Raw genomic sequence first — 22,739 nt, forward strand, 5'->3', positions numbered from 1 at the left:
CAACCCCCCAACAAAGGTCCCCCAGGGTTTTAAAAAAATATTTTTTCACTTACGTTTTCTGAAGTCTTCAGGCCAGTCTTTTCCACTTCTTTAGGATGGGTGGTGCTTACAGATGCAGAGAATGGAGCTGATATAATCACTTCAGCACTGCTCTCTGCACCAGTATACTGTGCCCTCAATCTTCCCAGTAGAGGGACTCCGGGTGTCATTCAACCCAGAGGACAGGAGACAGCTTGTGGCCAAGAAGAACTTCTGTGGGGGGCAGCTCTGGCTTTGAACGTGAATATTGCAGCCAAAGTTGTTTAATTTTTAAAACAGGCCAGGAGGCTATTTAAAGGGAAATTCCAACTTTTGCAGAAAAATAATAATTGCACATTTTTTCATGAGACAAAATGTGTATTTATTATTTTTGTGCATAGGAGCCAGTAAGGTATTGGAACCGTGGTCAGTAGATTGGGGGTGCAGTGCTCTGGCTCCTGCAGACTGTTCCTCCCGTTGTAGGGAAACCCATCAAATTATTGCTAGCAATTTGGTTCAAGGTGTAGGGTCAGGCTAGTCGGACTGTTATTACACAGTACACTAGTCGTCCACCACAGGGGCAGCAACAATGAGAACAGGCTGGATGGCATACTGGATACTTGATGTATGGGTGGCTGTGTGCCCCCCGGGGGGGTTGGTCGAGCTGCTGACTGTACATGTATGGAACCATCCATAGAGGTGAACAGAGGATTTAATATGTCACGGAAAGCTATGAAAGAAAGACAGATGTAATAGTCACCGAGGTGTACAAGCTTGAAGCCTTGGGATGACCAAAGATTCATAATCGTCTAGCTGGAAACGTAAAGCAGTGAGACCTCTGCCTATCCCTCACATGACTCACACCACAATTCAGCCCATAGATGGATCAATGCTGAATGTACATACAATGACCTTTTCTCCCTAGAAAATCAAGAAATACTTGAAAAGATTTTTAAACTCCCTACCGTACCCTCTACACTGCTCTGTTGTCACAAAAAGTTGACCCATCTTCTCCAGGGCATTGGGTTTTTAACCATGGTACTAGGGATGTGCCGATACCAATTTTTCAAAACCAAGTACAAGTACTGTCCCTCTTGTACTTGTCGATACCAATTACCGATACTTTTTCTTAAAGGGACATTTTTTCTAAAACAATACAGACTAATGATTTTAGGGCAGTTTCTCACCAGGGCTGCGTGCATTGGAGGTGACATATTCTCTTTAAGGCGACATTAGGGGTCTTTTAGACCCCTAGTGTCACCTTTCCACTTCACTGGATTCAGCTGCTGAGGCAGCTGAATGTATATACAACAGGTAGTGGCTGGGAGCAACAGTCAGTCTGCTATTGGATATTTTAAAGTGCAATAGCCAATAGCAGGCTGGCTATTGCACCCGCCCACTGCCTGCTGTCAATCAGCAAAGGAGGGAACTGAAGGAGAAATTTCTCCATCAGGTCCTCTCTGCTGATTGACAGCAGGCAGTGGGCGGGTGCAATAGCCAGCCTGCTATTGGCTATTGCAATTTAAGATATCCAATAGCCGGTATGTCAGCCGTCCGTGCTCCTCATTTGTTTAATAATGCGCTCGCCAGACGTGCCCAGACGTTATCGGGTATCGGAACATCACTAATAGGTACCCATACTTCTTGACAGTATAGGAACCAAATGATGGGGCTATGGCACTGGATCTCTGAATAATAACCAAAAAAGGAAACAGGATTTTCTGAATTATTAAACCTGAAACCAAAGTGAAGAAATTGACTTGACGTGGCAAATGACCTGCAAGTGACATCAATTTTCAATGTCAAGGTTCCATGCTTTGATTGCTCAAAAAACGACAGAAGAAATAGCTAAATTGTGTGTGTGTGATTTGCCACTTGTATATGAATATGACAAAATCCTTAGTTATGGTATTCTTTCAGTTTTGTTCCTAGTTATCTAGATGTAGAATAAATCCAAGCTGTTGACATCTTCTGAAGTCATGTTGTTACCGAATAGAACTGGTGATGATAATGATTTTGACATTCTGGTAAAGGAGGTATAGAGACGAGACATCCTGGGCAATCTATTGGGTAATTATGGAAAGGTTAAGAACCTCTGCCCAAGAGGATCCTCATTAGTCTGGTGGTGGAATCTTCAAGATGTATTTAGTCACCTCGGTTAAATTAATTTAAACCCCAATTCTTCACTGCCATCTAGTGTCTGGTTTTCAAACCCATGTTCTGGGTAAAGAGCCTTGAAAGGAAACCTATAGCTGAGGCTCAATTACATTTTAGGTTTTTTATTTTGTACAATTATAGGTTTTAATGTTGTTTTTAGATTAATATATCATCAATATTAAGTACCTTTGTTTTCTTAGGTCAATGTGTACTTTAAAGTACTGTATACATACACACAAGCAATAAAATATCATATAGTTTTTCACAGGTCACATTTAATCTAAATTGGAAAGTTTTATTAAAGACATACCTGATGATTCTGCCACAGTGGTCATTGTTCAGATACTTCCTGTTTTAGGGTGACCTCGTCTCCCAACTGTTCTATGTTATTACTCTTTCACATGCAGAGAGTACAAATGGGCATCCCAACCAGGGCTGCCATCAGGGGGGTACAGCCAATACCCATGTCAGGGGCCCAGGCCCCTACCAGGGATGACGTGGCTGAGGTGACAGGGGAGTAGGTGGAGGCCAGGCCCCAGCAGCGGCAGGTAAGGAGCATGGAAAGGGAAAGGGACCCCAGCAGGTGGCCTCTGTGGGGCCTCAGGTGGGTCCTGAATCCAGAGCGCTACTAAGTCCAGAGTCCAGTGCGTTACTAAGTCCTGAGTCCAGTGCATTACTAAGTCCTGAGTCCAGTGCATTACTAAGTCCTGAGTCCAGTGCGTTACTAAGTCCAGAGCGTTACTAAGTCCAGAGTGTTACTTATTCCCGAGTCCAGTGCTTTCCCAAGTCCAGAGCATAGTGCATTACTAAGTTCCGGGTCCAGTGCTTTCCTAAGTCCAGAGCCCAGTGTGTTACTAAGTCCTGAGTCCAATTCATATACTGTTCTGCATCGCTGTATAATGTATTGCTGGGATTTGTAGTCCACCTATAGCCGGTGCCATTCTACATTAGAGTGTAAGCTCCTCTGTACAAATACTAATGTGACTGACTTAGTGTTCTCTGTAGGGTGAGACTGTGGGAGGGCCACAAATACCAGCATGCCATTGACAGCTTGGAGGGGGGGGGGGGGGGGGGGGCCGTTGGGGGGGGGGGGGGGGCAGAGTGGTGGGGGGGGGGGGGTGTTGACCTTGTAGGCTGTATGAGGCCCTATGATTTCTAATGGCAGCCCTGATCCCAACGCTCAATGTGCTGGCTGCAAATGGAAAGTAGACCACAATTGGGATACCTTAAGAGCCTATGAGCGATCACTAGAGCCATCACCTTGAAGTACCCTCGAAGTTCAGGGGGCAGGCCAAATAGTAGGGCAGGGGCCCTACCACAAAGCACAGGAAGCGCTGTGCCATGTTGGGTACATGCAAGTAAGCATCCAGACCAGAAATTCCCCTTGATCCAGAAAGGCAATAATATGTATCTCATCAATACCATCCGGAATTTTTGGATGCAAATGTAAACATTAAAGACTATGAGGTGCAGAGTGAGGTGAATGCCCTCTTTGGTCTTGGGAACAGTGAATAAACTAAAGTAAAAACCCTGAAAGCACCCTGCAGCAGGAACTGGTCAGATGACCCCTTGTTCCAAGAGTCCAGAGAACGAGTGATGGAGATTGATCAGGCGCTAAGAAGTGAGAAAGCGAGGGAGGAGGCAGCGAACTAAGCTCAACTTTTAACCCCGGGACACCACTTCTTGCACCTAAGCAACAGGAATGCATGACATCAAAGTGCCTGTAAAGGCCCGTAGCCATAGCCCCACTCTGAAAAGTGAGGGCGTACCTTCATGCTGAGGAGGATGTGTTGATTGATTTGGCATACTTGGAAAGCCAGGTCTTGATAGGTGGAAGTAGAGCCAAGCGAAGGGAGGAAGTCTTGATGTGGAAGCTGAGGGTGAAGTGAAGTGTAAAGGATGCTTCTGAAATGTAGTAGAGGACTTGTGAGCCTGCTCCTTAAACCTCTTCTGCTGGGGAAGGTGGATAGCATCCAACATAGACCCAAACAAACTTCATGCCTTATAGGCCATGATGAATAAATGCTTCTAGTAAGCAATTTCCACATTCCAGCACATCAGCCCCAGAGCAAGTGCACTAACAGAGGATCAATGCAAGACAGCAAGTCCATACAAATTGATGATCTGTGGGTTAATATCATATCCTGCTTAAAAAGTGTAACCCAGTAGCCATAATCTAGCATAAGAGAACTACCACCAGACCTGGGTGGCAGGGAACATGACCCTAAAAACTGCCAGTAGGGTTCCTTACATAAAGGGACATCCTCAACCAGAGAAGAGTAGAGTAAAGACCCTCTTAAGGTGAGAGATGACCAGATCCACAGCTGAAAGGTACCAATTGACACAGAACCCGGCCAGCTAGTAGTGGACAGAGAAGACTGTTGTGTGAAAGTGAGTGGAGGTGACCAAGCGTCACTGCAGGCAGGCACTAGGAACAGATCCAGGATCGTAGTTCCACACGGCCCACGTAGAAAGAGCAGCAGCAGGAAGATGCTTACTCAATGCATTGTGGCAGAAAGAAATGGCCAAACTGTCCCACTCACAAAACTGAGTCTTCAGAGTCGGAGCAAGCACAAAGGCAATGCGACCACCTCTGAACCTGGAAAGCGCTCAGCAGCTTACTTAGCCAGAACTAGTATGGAAAGCACTCAAGCAGTGTCCAGAGCCCAAGGGTCACTTTCAGGCTCACTCCAAATGTCCAAACCAGCGGGGAGCAACCATAGACCAAAAGTTGGAGCCAAGGATAACTGTACCAGGTAGCTGCAAGAAAATGAAGAGACCTCCTGCAGCTACATTGAAACCAATCTTGATTGAGAAAAAAAAAAAAGCTCAAAAGTAGCTACAAAAAGTAGGCAAAAATCTTAAAGTGACATTAAACCCTCAGATTTTTTAACATATACCAATACTGTAATGTGTGCCTTACTGTAATCCATGGTAGTTTCCCTTCTCTTTGCTGCTCTTCCTTTTAAATCCTCATGTCTTCTCATGCTTGGGGAGAACTTTCCTTTGCAGCTGAGTGCCTCTTCCTGTAGTGCTGGCTCAGGTTGTGAACCTATACAAACCCATACACAGACACCATGTATCCATTCCAGAGACAAGGCAGTCTGCTGCAAAACAGAAGTTCTGCCCAACATGAGAAGAGATACGGATTTAAAAGGAAGAGCAGCAAAGAGAAGGGAAACTACCATGGATTACAGTATTGTTTTATGTTAAAAAATCTGAGGGTTTAATGTCACTTTAACTCTGCAGAGCTGAGAAAAGACATTCATCCTTCTGGGACACTATCAAAAAACCAAAGCATTGATGGTAGTAGGAGGGGGTTATATTCTGGGCTGGCCTACAGTTTGTTTTCCTTTACCAGTGTCCTATGGTCAGGCAGCCTGTATTGCTGACTGCAGCCCTGACTGGTGAGGGTTAATGATCCTGTGTCTTGCTGGCTGCAGTACTAGTCGAGTCAGTGGTGGCTTAATTAAATCTAACCACACACGTCCTGCTCTGGGATTGGCCTTGTTGCTGGTGGCGCCTTATTTAAGCATCATCAGCCTGTTACCCAGTGCTTGTGATTGTTCTTGCTATACAAGCTGTGCTCTGTTCCTGCAAATCTTGTTTGTCTTCGGTTCTGACCTTGGCCTGTCCCTGGATTAACGCTTTGCTTTCTGCCAGCCCTGACCTCAGCTTGTGCCCAATTACCCTTTGCCAGCCGTGACCTTAACCTGTGCCCGGATTACCCTTGCCAGCCTTTGACCTCAGCTTGTCCCCGATTACTCTCTGGTAGTCTCTTTCTACTTTGGTCCATACCTCTGGTAGCATCTGATCAGAACATATAGTTTAAGTCCTGGGGGCATCCAAGTACCGGTAGGCGCAATTGTTATATGGGAAAGGCAAGCGGTATAGGTGAAACAACTCGTCACCATTTCTTCTGACAGCGTGCGTCCACAGCTGGTCTCCAAGCCTATACACTTGTAGGCGACAGTATAACCCAAAGACTTTAGACTTCATGTGTCCCTCAATAGACAGGAAAGAAACGCAATGGTTTATGATACACTGGATTACCAAATTAAATGTCACTCAGTCAAAAGTACATCCACTTTACCTCTGAATATCCCACTTACCTTCAACAATCCAAAAACATATGGGTAAGTAAACCCCACTTCTGGACTAATTGTCTGTGTGATTGTGGTAGGTGTAAGCCCCTTTGGGTGCAGGAACTGATGTAAATGGCACAGTGCTCTCAGTAAAGTGCTGTGGGGAAAAGTGTCCACGCTGACATGCGTTTAATAAACTGCCCAAGGCTCTGGAACGTTCGCCAACATACATATTTTTTTTTGTTCGTAATTACTGTTTTTGGGGTCAGATTTAATTGAAAGGATTCTATTTATTCAAGAAGAAATCAATTTATTTTGAAATCACATAGAAAACCATAAATCATCCCAAGAGAAGAATGTTAATGCTTTTAGTGTCAATCATGTTTATTAGGTAAAACCTTGTTTTGCTCATATGGCTCCATTCATTCATTGCCCCACCTCTTTTTTTTTTTGAATAGTGGGTCTATCTATTGGTATTAGCAAGTACATGAGGGACAGTACTTGTACTTGGTCTTAAAAAAGTGGTATCGGGACATCCCTAATACGTACACAGTAAGTCTCCTAGCACTTTGTGCAGTGACAGCACAGAAGTATGAATGGCACTCTGTGACACTTACCTCCACGCTGTCCTTTCTCAGATACAGCTCTCTGAAATCCCTGAGCAAGGGGGATCTGTAAGGCTTCCAGTTCCTACGCATTATTTCAATGGAATTTGTCATCACAATACAAGCCTATGAGGCCGGCTAGTTCCTTTCAAACAATGGAATTATTTATTTTCAAAAAAAGTTGTTGCGAGAGGTTGAACTTCATGGTCACCAGTCTCTCTTATTTTTTTTAAACTTTAATTAACTATTTTTTTCTTTAGTAGCATTATGGGCAGAAAGTGTGTGTATAGAAGAACATTTCTTCTCAGTTACAACTTCATCTTAAATAGGAGATAGTAGTTCTAAAACACAAAAGTCTCTGATTCTTTACAAGAGAAAGAAAAAGGAGAAAAACCAAAAAACCAAAAAAAAAAAAAAAAGGAAAGAAAAACCCCAAATAAATAGACAAAGCAGTGCAATCCACTTTTGATACAAAATAAGTAGTAAGTACATAAATACTAGGAATACACCAATACCGGTTTTTCGGTATCGAGTACTGATATTTTTTTCCTTCCGGTATTCGCCGATGCCGTACCGGTGCCGTGTGCCCAGATTATCGGGAAGTTGGGCGGTGGTTCATGACCAGTTGCCCAGCTTCCTGATTTCCTAGGAAGCCGGAGTTACTTGATGCTAGGCAGCCTGGCTTCCTAGACAACCAGGAATCCAGGAGGCGGGTCAGGACATGCCACCCAGCTTCCTGATTGCCTAGGAACCCGGCTTCACTTGTTGCTAGGCATGCTGACCGATATATATATATATATATATAATCAGCTCAGTGTTTAAGCCCACTGCCGTGCTGCCACATATCACACTACAATTGAAGTTATAAAGAGATATTAAAACACAGGAGGTGGAATGGAGGCAAACTGCTGCACCAATGAAGTGAAGGCACCTGAGGTGCACATACCTGCAGCACCACCCCCAATCTCCCATCAGGATGAATCTCAGGCAATTCCAACAAACCTCCATCATTTACAGGTAAGTGTAACTGAGTGCCTCACCCACACACATTTTTGCTAGTTCATCATTAAGACAGGCAACCTCACTAGCCAAAAGAAAAGTGCAATAGGCAAAAAGTGTCTGGTAAGCTTTAGAAGGAAATTCTGAACTTTGACTGGGAGAAAGGCCTGAGATTTTTACCCAAGAGGAAATTATCGGAGAGTGTTGTGGGTGCCTGCACTTAATACCTGCAGCAGTTTGCCCCATCCTGTGACTGTCTCTTTAGGCACTACATGATGCGGAATAACCATTACTACCTACGACTGGTAGCTAGGCTTTACAAAAATGACAGCCGTCGCATCCTGCAGAGAAGGGGACCCGCTATAGTCACATACAACTGTGGCTTTGCCTGCTTGTGTCTGATTATTACTGACCCTGTGACCTCTTCAGGAAATGACATTTGTTGCAAAAACCGCAATCAGTTTTTTAGTAAAACTTCCTCATCACAGAACTGTGTCATTGAGAAGTCTCCAGTGTGATCCAGGTGCTTCGTTTTTTTTGTTGCACTTTCGGTTGCTTAAACCATTTTGATTTACCAGGATGGAACTAATGGTCAACAATTCCCAAGTCCACAGGATGAACCCAGAGTAAGTCCCCTGCATGAGCAGCTCTATGTTCACAGAGGAGGCACACCGCGCAACCTGCGAATTAGGTTTGCAATCTTCTTCACCAGTCCTCCCTGCTTACTGTCCTCCACCTGGAAAGTCCTTGTGAGAAGATTGTAGAAAGACCCGTAGCCCACAGCCACCACGGTGCACGTCAGGCAGATGACATTGTAAGGCATGCTGAAATCAGGAGTAGGTAGATTCACTAGGAGAGGCTCTGTGTACAACCGCATGAAATAACTGGAACCGTCAGATGATGGAAATCTGGCAGACAAAAGGAAACTATTAAGTGCACAGTTTATTAGGCTACTTAGGCCTATATATATGTGCATATTATTATTATTATTATACAGGACTTGTATAGTGCCAACAGTTTGGGCAGTGCTTTACAAAACTGAGGGAAACAATACAATGAACAATACAATTTCAGTACAGGAGGTAGGAGTGCCCTGCTCGTGAGAGCTTACAATCTAGTGGAACCTTGCCTTTCCCCGATTACTCCTTTCCCCTCACCACTATGTTAATGAAATTAATAAATAAAACCGGTTTGAATTTAAAAAAAAAAAAGTGTTAACATCTAATTTTGTCTAGGGAGTAATAAATGAGGTGAAATACTTACAGCGTGGAAAAAAGTGGGCTTTCCTCCAGCTCATCTGTTTTCAGGTTCATCACACTAGGGATGAGCACACTCAGGACAGAAGGGCTAAAATAAGATACAAAAGAAAAAAGAAATGACCATCATAATTAAAGCTGCCCACCTATAGCTCAAAATGGAAGCGGTAAGTGGCCCTGTCAGCACCACCTGCTTGGACTAAAGCCAATTTTTCGACTTTTGGGTGAAAACTATTCCCTTAACAGTGACTACATCCAATCAGAAACAGGCACATTTCAGGAGTTGAGCAGTGGCTGCTGAGTACAATAGTCGGCATTGGGGACTCCTCTATCCACGCTGGTTAGAATGGATGGGGGAATATAATGATTTCCAACATACTGTTGAGGGATGAGGGTTATAGCGTACAAAGTAATGAGGGAGGGTGTGGCCTTAGGAGATCAACACTCTATATCAAGGTGTGCACAATAATTAGGCAGCTTCTTTTCTCAGGCAAAATGGGCCAAAAAAAAAACAAAAAAAACAAAGAGATTTAAAAAGGAGAACTATGCGGTGAGTGCTTTTCACTCATCCTCATAGTTCTAGCCGACCTGTGACAATGAGACTGTCACAGGTCGGCTCAGCAGATCGGGAGGTGAGCGAACACATACCGGCGTTCGCTCACTTCTCGATCCTGTCCATGAAACTCCCAGGAACCCATCATCCTCCAGTGCTGTCATATTCCAGAACTGCAACCTACCTGGAGTGCCCAGAAGTACAAGGTGTCAGTGCCCAGAGACATGGCCAAGGTAAGGGAGGCTGAAACCAGACCACCACTGAACAAGACACATAAATTGAAACGCCAAGACGGGGCCAAGAAATATCTGAAGACAGATTTCTCAAAGGTTTTATGGACTGATGAGTGACTCTTGATGGGCCCGTGGCTGGATCAGTAACGGGCACAGAGCTCCACTTCGAATTAGACGCCAGCAAGGTGGAGGTGGGCTGGTATTAATAAAGACCAGCCAGTTGGACCTTTTCGGGTTGAAGATGGACTCAAAATCAACTCCCAAACCTACTGCCAGTTTTTAGAAGACACTTTCTTCAAGCAGTGGTAGAGGAAAAAGTCTGCATCTTTCAAGAAGACCATGATATGTATGCAGGACAATGCTCCATCGCATGCATCAAAGTACTCCACTGCATGGCTAGCCAATAAAGGGCTTAAAGATGAAATAATGACATGGCCCCCTTCTTTCCCTGACCTAAACCCTAGTGAGAATTTGTGGGCCATTCTTAAATGGGAGATTTACGGTGAAGGAAAACACTAAACCTCTCTGAACAGTGTCTGGGAGGCCGTGGTTGCTGCTGCACAAAAACTTGGTCAACAGATGAAGAAACTGACAAACTCCATGGATGGAAGGCTGATGACTGTCATTGAAAAGAAGGGGGGGGGGGGGGGGCTATATTGGTCAATGGTTTTGTTTAAAATGTCAGAAATGTTTATTTGTAAATTTTGAGTTGTTTGTTTATTATTCTCACTTTAACAGATGAAAATAAACAAGTGAGATGGGAACATTTTCGTTTTCCATTTAGTTGCCCAATAATCCTGCACACTAATAGTTGCCCAATAATTGTGCACCCCCAGATATTCTCCTAAGAAAGCCAAAACCTCACTGTTACCTTCTTAAATATACAGGTTTGAGGTTTATTAACATTAGGGATGCACCGATACTAGTATCGGTGCCAATGCCAAGTATTTGGGCGAGTACTCATACTCGCCCTAATGCTCCGATGCCTAGCCCGATACTTCCGGTATCAGGAAGCCGGGCAGAGAGTCATTACACGCTGCCCGGCTTCCTGATTGGCCCGGGAAGCCAGCTCCATGCTGCCGAAAGTGTATATGTTACCTAATAGCTTTATAGTACTATAGTATAGTAACCTTGCAGGTTTCAGGAATAAACTGTTAAGATTTTCTTCTGGTCAGAATACAAATAAAAACAAACAGCAGTCCTTCCTCCACATAAAGATCTGCAGAGAATATTTTAGATCACCTGATGTAGAATCCATGGTTTGGGTCCGGGGGGTACTCTGTCCACTTCAGTAATGCCCTCTCGAACTGGATGCTAATCTTTGTGATGGAGTTAGGTGGCAGCTGAATTAACATCTCTAGAAGATGGGGCCGCTGGCGATCCTTGGCAGGCAGATAGTGAATAAAACCTACATGTACAATAATCATTTTGTGATCACAGAAGATGGTAAAACACGATACTTTAAAGAGAAAGACAAACATTTGCAGTGACATAGCTACATGGAATTTCCACATTCTAACATCTGCTGGCCAATTATTTACCCCTAGCTCGTTCCTTACATACACACTGTGTGCAAAAAGTCGAATTTCATTACCTTGCATGGGCATGGTGACGGTGTTTTACGCCAGTGACTAAAATGACACACACTGGGGTTTTAGGACTGTATTCCCTTGGGACAGCATACCCCATAGACAGCTTAGGCCTCAATTGGCTGAACTCTTGCACATTAGACTATTGAACTGCCACAGACCCATTTAAACCAAATTCAAACATCTACACAGCAGATACCATTCATGTTGCTTGAGCTCAAATGACCACTGTGAACAAATGTAATAACTCCTAGGTCACCCAACTACAATCTATAACTACACTGTAGACACCTGATCAATGCTATTGGCGAACTTCTCAAACACTCACTCGGCTTGTTGTCCTTGCCCTTAGTGATGATGGTCAGTGTGTGGACATACAGTCGGAGGTACCATGGAACAGTCTCCAGTATCATCACAGGGAATGCTCGGTATGGGTGGTTGTTGTAAATCATGGTGTTAATCACGCCGGTTTGAAGACCGTAACCACTCACATAGCGTTCAGCATGAAAGACAGGGGGCCGTGGCTGGCCTGTGAGGGAAAGAAATATAGGAAATTCTTTACAAGGAAACACAACAAAGTAACATTTTTATCTAAAATACCAGCGTGCTATCACTTCCTTCTCATTTTAGAAAAACCTATAACAAATTCTATTACAACAAACAAAAACTATTTCAGTAGATCCCTATACCGCTGAGGCATGAAAAATGGATGCACCTGGTGACGAGGGAGCATGGAGACAGCTTCCTTAATGGGACTTCTGGTATCGGAGAGTACCAAAAAAAAACAATATTGGTACTCTATACTGAAAAAACGGTATCGGTGTATCCCTATTTATAACCTATACTGTTTAATAATGTTGTGTATTAGCAAAAAAGTTTACAAATAGCTCATTTGAAATGTTCCTTTCTGCCACCAGAACTCACCCGAGTCAGCAGAGCCCCCCTTCCACCTCAGTGCCACATTCAGGTTTCTGGAAGTATTGAAGAAGTCAGGTTCTAGAAGGTCATACACTGTGTACACTCTCCGATCACCGTGGACCGGAACCTGTACATCCAAAGATGAGGTAGGAGTCACCTCAAACAGGTCAAGCTCCTATAATGTACAAATAGAAAGCAACATGAATAATTAAAGCTGATCCCCAGACAGAATGTTCCTTTAACTGTATACCTTATTAACCACAAAGAATATAAAATCCACTTAATGTGCACCAAATGCCTTTGCAATCATGATTTGTCCCTTTTAAAAGTAGCTGTGACATGAACACTGTGCTGAACATAACCTGTGCAAAGAGCAGAGCTGCGGGAGGGACCCAGCAGGCCCCTCCTACTACAGGCTGCCTGCAGAAAACTACAGGAGGAAATCGGAGACAAGACCGGGTCTCCTTGCACAAGTAGAGAGCAGCAGTGAGCGGTCTTTATTACAGGAAGCTCCTGCACAGCTGAAAAGTGGCACAGATCTGGGAGAAATACACAAAGCACACCAAGACTCACACTCTGTCTCGGTACCTCTCTACTGGCTACTGAAAAGTCCATACTGGATCGTGTGGTGAAAAGGACCAAAGCTTTATCTTATGAAGTCAATGACTGCTATACCATGACCGCCCTCACCCCTTTGCCAGGAAAAAGTATTTCTAACTAGCATTAGGAACTGACAACTTTTGGCGTCTGCTTTTTGAGGTTATATTACTTAGAAATATTTGGTGACATGCCAGGTTGGCTTTTAAGAGATTCTGTTACCTGCCCATTCAGAGTAAAAGAGTCTGCTAACAACAACACATTGGGCCTGGCCTTTTAAACAGGGGAGGCAATGAGGGTGCAAATAAGTACAAGTGTCTGATAGAGGAGCTATAAGGAGGCACTTTCACTTTGTCCTGAATGGGGAAGTGATAGCGTCTCTCTAACTTTTTTTAGAATGGAGCCCTTGCTTACAGTTGTAAGTCCAAAGCTGGCCATAAACCGCATGAATTTCATCCAATTCCTGTGAATTGGCCACAATTCGAGCAGTTGGTGTCCCTGCTGAAGTCACCCAGCTTGGCAAACTGTGATTGAGAAAATCAAAGGAGCTGGGCAGAAAAAAAGTCAGCCAAGTAGTGACTGCAGTTCATCAGCTACAGTCACTTTTTGGCTGTTCTAACAGCAGCGGGCACCAGCAATCAGTATACAATAGCTGGCAATGGGAGATCCCCAATCTTTACATGTATGGCACGCTTAACTACTATTTTATATTGTTTTACCTTATTATATCCAGATGAATCCACAAAGATCTTGCTTCGTGTTGCAAGGGGACAAGGCTCTGTTACCGTTCGAGCAAACATCTTAAATATAGACCAGTCTAAAAGACAAAAATAATATGCTTGAACCTTCACTACTACACTGACACATAGGAGCCTTGTATGGAGGCAGCACTGACAATCAGCTATAATCTCTACAGATTAGAAATGATATGGTGTAAAGGAGGCACAAGTGTTTGCAGTCCAAATCAGGAGAACATCCTTGGGCGACAACGCTGCTCTTCCATAGATACAGTCCAGTAAATGAGCGTTGTCAGACTAGGACGGGAAGTGCACTACTGATAGTTTTCTTTTCGGGCTTTTTTCATCTGGTGATCCTAATGTAGCTAACCACATCTAAGGACTGGAAACTGCAATATATATTTTGTTCTTAGATTTAAATATGCTTCAACACCAAGGAGGGTGATAAGTAAATCTCTTTTCACAAAGAATAGACCAATTAATAAATCAGAACAAACCTCTTTTCCCTTGTCCGTTGGTATACATGTCAAACACCACTGTTAAGGATTGACGGAGCTCCCACGAAACTTTTGTGCAGTCCGGGTCCTGAAATATATGATATTGTTTATAAGACATGGACTAAAAGAATCAGCCCACCCAAAATGGATATTTCTGCGGGTAGATGGCATTCAGAATCCCCTCTGCGGGTCTTTAGACCTTGTGAAGCAGTAAACCTCAACTTCGGATTTTCCAGGTATATCTACCCGGTAAGTATGAGAGGTCTCCCCCTCTTTTGAGGTTTTATTTTTTTTATAAAAGGAAACTTACAATTAACTTAAAATGATAACTATGAGGTGAGTGATTTACACTTACAGTTAAAAGCTGACCTGTGACAATGAAACTGTCACACGTTGGCTCTACTAATCGGAAAGCAACCGAACACATACCGTCGCTCGCTCACTTCCCGATCATCTCCCTGCAGAGAGCAGTGATGGTCAGTCACCTCTCCCCGCAGGGATTCCCCCCTCCGATCCTCCAGCGCTGACTGGAGGAACAGATGGGGTAAGGGGCGGGCACAGCTGGCTCTGCCTCTAGATAGGCAGCGCTAGCTGTCAGCCAGCTGGGCGGATCGACAGTATTGTAAGGATCCGTTCCAACTGTGATGCTCTCAGTATATAGCTTGCAATATACTGAGTTCTGGGTCACGGGAGGACATTAGTATATGTCCTCCCGTGACCCTAAAGAGAACTATGGGATAAAAAAAAGGTTACGCCATAGTTCTTTTGTTAAAACCCAGACCCACACCACCACAAAAAAACAGTTAACAGAAGTGGTTTCCTCTAGTATAGAAACCGCTCTTTACAGTGGGCCGCTTGCCCAAGGCCAGCATAGTGATAATCACCTCTTCACCTTATGACATACACTGCACAGATCCTACTTTTCTGTATGGCCTGACCTCTCTCCAGGCTGGAGCAGGAGTTTGGTGCTCTGGAGGGAATACATTGTTGGGTTAGGCCTAGGCAGATTGGGTTTTAGGGCAATGTTCTTTGGATATGGGGCAAAAAGGCAAAAAACATGTACAGTCGTGTGAAAAAGAAAGTACACCCTCTTTGTATTCTGTGGTTTTAAGTATCAGGGCATCAAGGTGTCGCACTCCACGGGTAATATGATTGCATGGGGTTAGGAACAGAATCTACTCCTAACCGAAAGTAGTCATATCACATATGGAGTGCTGGCGAACTGCCACTTTCAAATGCGGCTGCTGTCATCCGATCATTAACGTGAAAGGGTGACAGAGGCTGCTTCTAAACAGAAGATTTAGGATTCCTGCCACATGAATTTGTAGGTTACTGCTGCAGGAATCCCTAAATGCACATCCACAGTATAGTGCGAATGAAGCAAAAGGTGGCACCATCTTCAGCTACAAAGGCATAGCAGGATTTATTTCAGCTTTAAGAGTGTAGTGTGCATAACCAACTCTTACCCTACAAATAGGCCTGATGTGCACCGACTGGGAGTGGTAGCTGCTGTAATACAGACGTTCTGCCTCTAATAGGGAGGCCAGGCCCACCTGTGTAGATAATAGAGGAAATGAAAAGACATTCTAGACCAAACTACGACAAAGTAACAGAAAGACTGACACGGTACCTTGGAGCCACAAGGTAGCAGCTTCTTCCATGGGGTGAGATTCTCTGTACATACAATTTCTCTGGGCAGAGTGGCGTATCGCAACAGGTAGTGATCGGTCACTGTAGGGGATAAAGAATTGTGTGAACAATCCAACTAAACTACACATTTCTTTTCTATATTACCCCAATTCAAGCTGTTTGCAAGTGATCAAGAGCAAGCACATTACTGCCCGCCCCACTTCCTTCTTTACACCTGAACTTGCTCCAGACTAAAACAGGTCTAACGCAGCCAACTTTAAGGGTCCCTGTTGTGTCTGTATGTATTCATATTCTTCAAATGGATTCCAAATTAGAAAGTGCTTTTTAATGTGGTGCACATTTTGTTGTTATAAGTATGCTATTTGTAAGGCTGAAATCCATGACTGCAAAAAGCTAAATTAGCCTTGTAGGGGGGCCTCCCCACACTGCGGGGTTAACACTTTTTACGTCTAGGGGTAGAGGAAGAAGATGCAATACCTCAATCCTCACTCAGGTGCTTTCCTCTTCTCTCCGATGCTCCAGGTTGTGGACGGTCCCTCGCCATCCTCGCAGGACTGCTGGCCCTGCACTGTACTTGACGTCAGCATGAGACCACCAGCCGGAGCATCTTAGAAAAGGGGGACCAGTCACACAGATGGAGGAAGCCTGCTGGAGGGAGGAATAAGGCAAGTATTACACCTTATTCCTCTGTTCCAGGTCTTAATGAGAGAGGTGTGTGGTGTGTGGTGTGTGCTTCAGGGCCATTCCCCAGCTTTAAATGGAAACAGGAACTGGGCAGAAGTTTTATAGGTTTATTTACGTTTTGTTAAAAGCGCAGGATAAAACGCGCATTGTCTGCCTTGAACATACATTGGTTGTATATGCTTGATTTTCTGTAACAGACAGTTTTAAGGAAAACTCACCAAGAAAGCTGCTAGTACGATTGTAACAAAGCACACTGCATCAAAGCATGGAGATGTAGATAATTCCATTCAGAAGGAAAGTACCCTATCCGGTCGATTGTGGTGTGTGCATTGCGGCAGGCCATTTATTGGAATGGCCTCAACAGACCTAAAATCAGACCTGCGCTATTTTTGCTGATGTAGTGCACCAAAAAGCATGTTGGGGTGTTCCCATTTGTTCTGGCGTACTGCAATGTAGGTGCTTTTGGTGAACCCTGGGGTGCTATTCAAAATAAATGGCACTGCAATGCAGTGCAGTATGTTGTGGTAATGAGTATTACTGCAACATATTTGAAGGAGCCTGCTTGGATTCTAGGCCCAGGCTGTACAGGAGGTCTCCAATACTACCTCAGTCATGGTTGATCCGTACGCTTCTACGGATAGTTATTTTTTAATCCCGTCTTTCATTGTTCGCTGCATAAGAAAAACATGCAAATTCAGCGTTGTTTTGCTGTAACCCGCCACTCCGATAGATAGATAGATAGATATAGATAGATAACCCTGTTACTATTAAAGCTGAATACATTAATGTCGTAATTTGTCCTTGCACAAGACATGTAACCTAAAGCAATATGTCTGCATGACAGTGACACACAATGGCTGCCCCCTCTCCCGGGTGGCTGTAGAAAAGTGACATTTCCTCTGGGAGTTCTGAATAAAATAGCAGAAACAGATTTTCTTGGAACCACCTTTCTTTGCCCTTCTTTCACTAGCAGTTTGTATCAACCATTAAATAATTGATTTATATTTTGAAACAAAAAAAAAAAGCATCCACATGTTAGCAGTAAGAGATAATGGATAGAAATGGAGAGGTGTAAATGGAGAAGACTTGTACACTGACCGTTGGCTAATCCCAGGGGCTTGAAAGATGCAGTTGGAGTCACTGTGTTAGTCGAGTCAATGAAGTTTAGTGATGCGCAGAAAATCCCTGACAGGATGTTAGTCAGCTCCTTCCAGCTTTTATCGACGCTGCAAAAATGAACATGCGGCACGCTTAAAGTGTATTAAAACCCAAGAACTAAAAATATCACAGCTTACCGGTCCTTACATGTGGTGGCTGCATTTATTTTTCTTACCCCCCCACCCCTCCCAATACCTGGTGATCCTGCCAGTAGTTGGCTGTCCTAAGGTGGCAATACCCTATAATCACTATCTTTTAGGAAGTAGGACACCCTATGACAGGACAATAAAACACCTCCCCATCCCTAGGAGGAAGGGGACATGCCGGGAACAATGCTGATAAGAGTGCAGTACAGGAAGAGATCTATGTAAAGTGCTGTGTTTGTCTGCACTATATAAATACCTGTAATAAATAAAATATTAGCTGGGAGGATCAACAAGCACGTTCTGCATGAGAGAAATATCACATAGTGTGTGTACATATGCACACACACACTTTCAAAGAGAGATTGAAGCTTGGAGTGCACAGCAGTGATGTTGTACATCACATGGTCAGGCCAGGCGGAAGCGCCAAAGGCCGCCTCCTGCCCGTACCACGGAGGGGTCCCGGGGAACAGAGATGGGAGAGAACGGTGGGGAACCATCACAGCCCTCCAACGGTAACCCGTCTACTTTGAACAGAGGAAACACTATATACACTGAGGAGATTCCTGGAGGACGGTAATTTCTTCTGTATGTGTAATGTGTTTCCTGTCTGGAGGTGGAGCCTCTCATGGGCTGTCCTGGAAGAATGGGGGGAACCCCCCCCAAAAAAAGCTGTCCACCAGCTGTTCTCATATGTAGCAGCTTGGTGGGTAGTCCTTGCATATATGCATCAGCCAGCTCCGCTGTTCAGTGCTGACCGACGTGCTTCCAGAATGAGCTGTCACCAACAGCTTCTAGTCATTTTTCACAATCAGGAGCCGCTGGGACAGGCTCCTGATCATGTGATTGCTGTGGTCACATGACTGGGAAGCCCGCCTCCAACTGCCAGTTTTAAAAACTCCTTAATGATCCCCCTGGGGTCTATGAGTTTATGAATGAATTGAAATGCTGAATCTTAAATTACACCTGGTCTCTTATTTAGCTTTGCTTACTGAGTCTGAAGATTATTCTGCATTTGGGAGTCAGAGCTGAGAGCCTCTCACCCTCTCCTCCTCCTAACCCCTCCCCTCAGGCTGCTGCCCTGTCAATTGCCTAACAGGGCAGATAACGTATGCGTCTTCCCACCTCCAAAATGTGAATGACCGAATCATAATGGGGCACCATACTTGTTTACATCACTCCTTATGTGTGGGCCCTTTTAATTGACATTAAACTCAGAAGTTAAATCTTAAAAATGCATTTTAGTCCCTTAACTATTAACAAAAATGTATCTTATTTGTGTCTCACTTGGTTGGGGATCCTCAAATCATCTCTGAATTGGTGCTGACACTGTCCCTTCTGGAGGGGGGCTACTTTTGTTCCCCATGGACCCTGCGTGTGTTGTAAAGTAATCACCACTCCAAGCTCACTCCTGTGATAGACTAAAATCGCAATACAGAATGGTAAACTAAACATGAGGTTGTAGTCCATCACAGGAGTGAGCTTGGAGTGGTGACTACTTTACAACACACACAGGCACCATGGGGAACAAAGTAGCCCCCCTCCAGAAGGAAGGACAGTGTCAGCACCAATTCAGAGATGATTGGAGGAATTACAGCCGAGTGATACACAAATAAGATACACTTTTGTTAATAGTTCGGGTACTTGAATGTAATTTTAGGATTTACCTCCGGAGTTTAGTGTCACTTAAAACCATTCACACCAATAAATCTCCCCGTCTGGATTCAGGAACAATGTCTTACTCTGTGACGGTGTCCTGGAACCAAACCCAGAGTTCAGCCCCGGCGGGCGCTTGCAGGAGAGGCTGACCCCATGATCTGGTGCGCCAGAATCCCTGAGTGAAGGAGAGGTGCAGCTCCTGGATGGAGTACTTGGAGATGACTTGACCCAGAACTTTGGGAAATAATCTGTAGTGAGAAACTGGGAGACATAAAGAGAGTGTCATCAGATAAATCACCAATAGAATGAAGGACACCCAATACTCAGCGGTTTAATCACACAGGGTGTACACAAGCAGGTTCAGAGGTCATTCTATAACAATGGTGGGCAACCTCGGCACTCCAGATGTTCAGCGACTACAAGTCCCAGGAGGCATTGCAAGACAACCACAGACATGACTCCCAGAGGCATAATGGGAGTACTGAGGTTGTCTACCCCTGTACAGTACAGCAATGATAGTCAGTGTACAGTACAGCAGTGGTTATGATAGTGTACAGTGGCAGTGATGTCAGTGTACAGCAGTGATGTCAGTGTACAGTACAGCAATGGTTATGATATCAGGGTACAGTACAGCGGTGATGTCAGTGTACAGTATGAAGGTGATGCTGTCAGTGTGCTCGGATCGCCAGGCCGGACTCGCTCACCTCTCTCCCTCCTCAGGTCGGAGTCCAGGCGGGTCCGGAACTGGAAGGTAGCGGCGATATCTCCGGAGCGCAGCGGGGTGAGCAGCAGCTCCTCTTGGAAGGAATCTCCGGCCTTCGCCTCCTCCGTCCCGGCGGCCCCGGACACCAGCACCGCACACACCAACACCACCCACACACCGGCCATCTTTCACCCGCCGGTCACCAGGCTCTTCCGCCTTCTCCTACCAACTCCTTCACCCGGCCAATCACCTTTCGATTTTCACATACAGCCAATGACATAAAAAGGAAGGGCGGGGAAAATGAAATCTAGCACCATTATCACGAATCACAGCGCGTCAGAGACAACCAATCAGAATCACAGAAAGGGATCAGGCCCCAGAGATCTACGCATGCGCATACTTGAGCGTCCCTTTTTTTTTTTATATCAAAGCGGACCTGTCATGTTATTTACAACCCTCCACACACCAGAAAGCATGAATTGGACGATCTAATTGGAGCTGTAGAAAGAACTAGAAGCATTTGGTAGGGATAATTCTTTGTTTTACCTGGGCCCCAGGAACCCCAAATCGCTCTCAGTGTCCTTACACTGCAGCTGTCACACGTTAAAGTGACCCTGTCACTAACAACCCAAAATAAAGCTAAAAGGGGTAGGCAACCTCAGCACAAAAGCTGTGGTAAAACTACAAGTCCCATGAGGCATTGCAAGACTCTTACAGACACAGGCATGACTCCCAGAGGCAGAGGCATGATACGTTGTGCCCCACTCTTAATATCCATATCAATCTAGAAGTTTGTAAACTTACTTATTGAAGATGCCCATAGGATGTACTTCCTCAATGCACTGACACCATTTCACTCAGCCCTGTGAATATGCACTAACCTGTGTCACCACTCTCACAGAGCCTGCCTTCTACAACTCAACGTCTGACCAATGTAACATCATCATTGCTGGCTGGAAGCAATGCATGATGGGATATGTAGCTTTGAGAAATGGAGATTGCATCACACCAAGCAACAGGAAAAGAGATGCAAAGCACACTTGGAATCCAGGAAGGTGATGGAAGTGATGGGCAGATGGAAGGCGGCACTCACTACATAAAAGGGATTTCTTCAAGTAAGCTCTGATTGCATTATCAAAAACAACTCCAGTATATATTCCTATTACAATGCTGATCTTATACCAGCCAATGGCCTTGAGGAAGGCACCCTGCGTGGCCCAGAAACATTGGCTGTATGTGACACTATGTAGATAAAATACATTGATTCCTTCATCATTATAGGGAGTGCTGGTGACCCGTTTTTTCTTTGTGACTTGGAACGCACAGCGCCATCCGTTGCTGTCACTACAAGCACCTCCCTTATTGCTCCGCGTGATCCGAACCGCCTCCCGCCCGAATTGCTCCCTGACCCTTTTATGCCGTGCTGTTTCCATACTGCTTTTAATGGAACCACATTGTTCAGTGGGTTTGGGGCATTCTTAATTGCGCTTTAGCGCTGAAATTTAATTTAAAACACCCAAAACCGCCCTCCTAAAATCCGCACAGAAACCACGCTGATCCGCAACTGCACTGGTGTGAATGGGGCCTTAGAGAAGGGAGGATGAGAGGAGGAGGGGATTGGATTGTTATGCTGCGCCTGTGTCTTTGTGGAGACACACACACAGCATACTAGCACACACAAGGGTGGTTCTATAGGACCAGTGGCGGAACTAGCAGGGTCGCAGCTGCGACCGGGCCCTGGAGTTCCGCCACTTGGAGGTGGCCTAGGACAGGAGGAAGGGGCCCCTGGTAAACGCTGATTGTCAGGATATTTAATATCCCGGTAACTGTTAATGTGGGTACCGGGACTTCTTCCTCCTGTCCTGGGCCCTACGTGTTTAACAGTGCGCCCCTCACCTTGTTCCGGGCGCAGCGTGAAGTATGATCCAGCTGGCGCAGCAGCCAATGTGTGGGAAGCGGGTTATCCCCGCCCCCTTATCACACAACGCTGCAGAATAGAGAGCTGCATTGGTAAGAGAGGCCTGCTGCAGACACGAAGGGGGAGCTATAGGGAGCTGGGACATGGAAGAGAAGAGTGTGGGGTCCGAGAGCGGAAAGCTGGGGATATGAAGGGGGAGATAATGGGGAGCTGGAGACATGGAAAAGAAGAGTGTGGGGTCCGGGAGCGGAAAGCTGGGGATATGAAGGGGAGATAATGGGGAGCTGGAGACATGGAAAAGAAGAGTGTGTGTTTTTTTTCTAAAAAAATTTTGTTTGTTTTTTGAAATAAATGTATCTAATTTTTTTTTGGGGGGGCCCTGAGATCACTAGTTACGCCTCTGGATAGGACCCTACAATGGAAAGGAGTCACCCTAATACAGGATATCAGAACCAGTGCTCAGGAGACCAACTGATTCTGCAGGAAACTAAAACTTATAAACATCAAGGAGCACCATCCATTGTAAGTGATTTCTTCAGCATTTGAAATAGCTTAAAAACCTTTCGACTTGAATATTACT

At 44.9% G+C, this 22,739-nt stretch overlaps 1 protein-coding gene across 1 annotated transcript in view; it reads right to left on the reverse strand.

Annotated features, from left to right (window-relative positions):
• The window catches only part of PIGT (phosphatidylinositol glycan anchor biosynthesis class T), a 35,613-nt gene extending 15,163 nt beyond the window's left edge, over positions 1 to 20,450 (reverse strand). Inside the window, exons 1-13 of the mRNA XM_018555349.1 lie at positions 20,243 to 20,450; positions 19,622 to 19,799; positions 17,677 to 17,804; positions 15,875 to 15,975; positions 15,711 to 15,797; positions 14,245 to 14,332; positions 13,730 to 13,827; positions 12,420 to 12,588; positions 11,824 to 12,024; positions 11,149 to 11,314; positions 9,128 to 9,211; positions 8,505 to 8,772; positions 3,354 to 3,361 (exon numbers count right to left, since the gene is read on the reverse strand). Of these exons, the coding sequence (XP_018410851.1) occupies positions 8,520 to 8,772; positions 9,128 to 9,211; positions 11,149 to 11,314; positions 11,824 to 12,024; positions 12,420 to 12,588; positions 13,730 to 13,827; positions 14,245 to 14,332; positions 15,711 to 15,797; positions 15,875 to 15,975; positions 17,677 to 17,804; positions 19,622 to 19,799; positions 20,243 to 20,426 (1,737 nt within the window). The 5' untranslated portion in view covers positions 20,427 to 20,450 and the 3' untranslated portion in view covers positions 3,354 to 3,361; positions 8,505 to 8,519. The remainder of the gene's footprint in view (positions 1 to 3,353; positions 3,362 to 8,504; positions 8,773 to 9,127; positions 9,212 to 11,148; positions 11,315 to 11,823; positions 12,025 to 12,419; positions 12,589 to 13,729; positions 13,828 to 14,244; positions 14,333 to 15,710; positions 15,798 to 15,874; positions 15,976 to 17,676; positions 17,805 to 19,621; positions 19,800 to 20,242) is intronic.
• Positions 20,451 to 22,739: the final 2,289 nt, after the last annotated feature.

The sequence above is a fragment of the Nanorana parkeri genome, unplaced genomic scaffold, assembly GCF_000935625.1.
Source record: "Nanorana parkeri isolate BGI_ZX_2015 unplaced genomic scaffold, ASM93562v1 scaffold193, whole genome shotgun sequence".
In the NCBI taxonomy this organism is placed as follows: Eukaryota; Metazoa; Chordata; class Amphibia; order Anura; family Dicroglossidae; genus Nanorana; species Nanorana parkeri.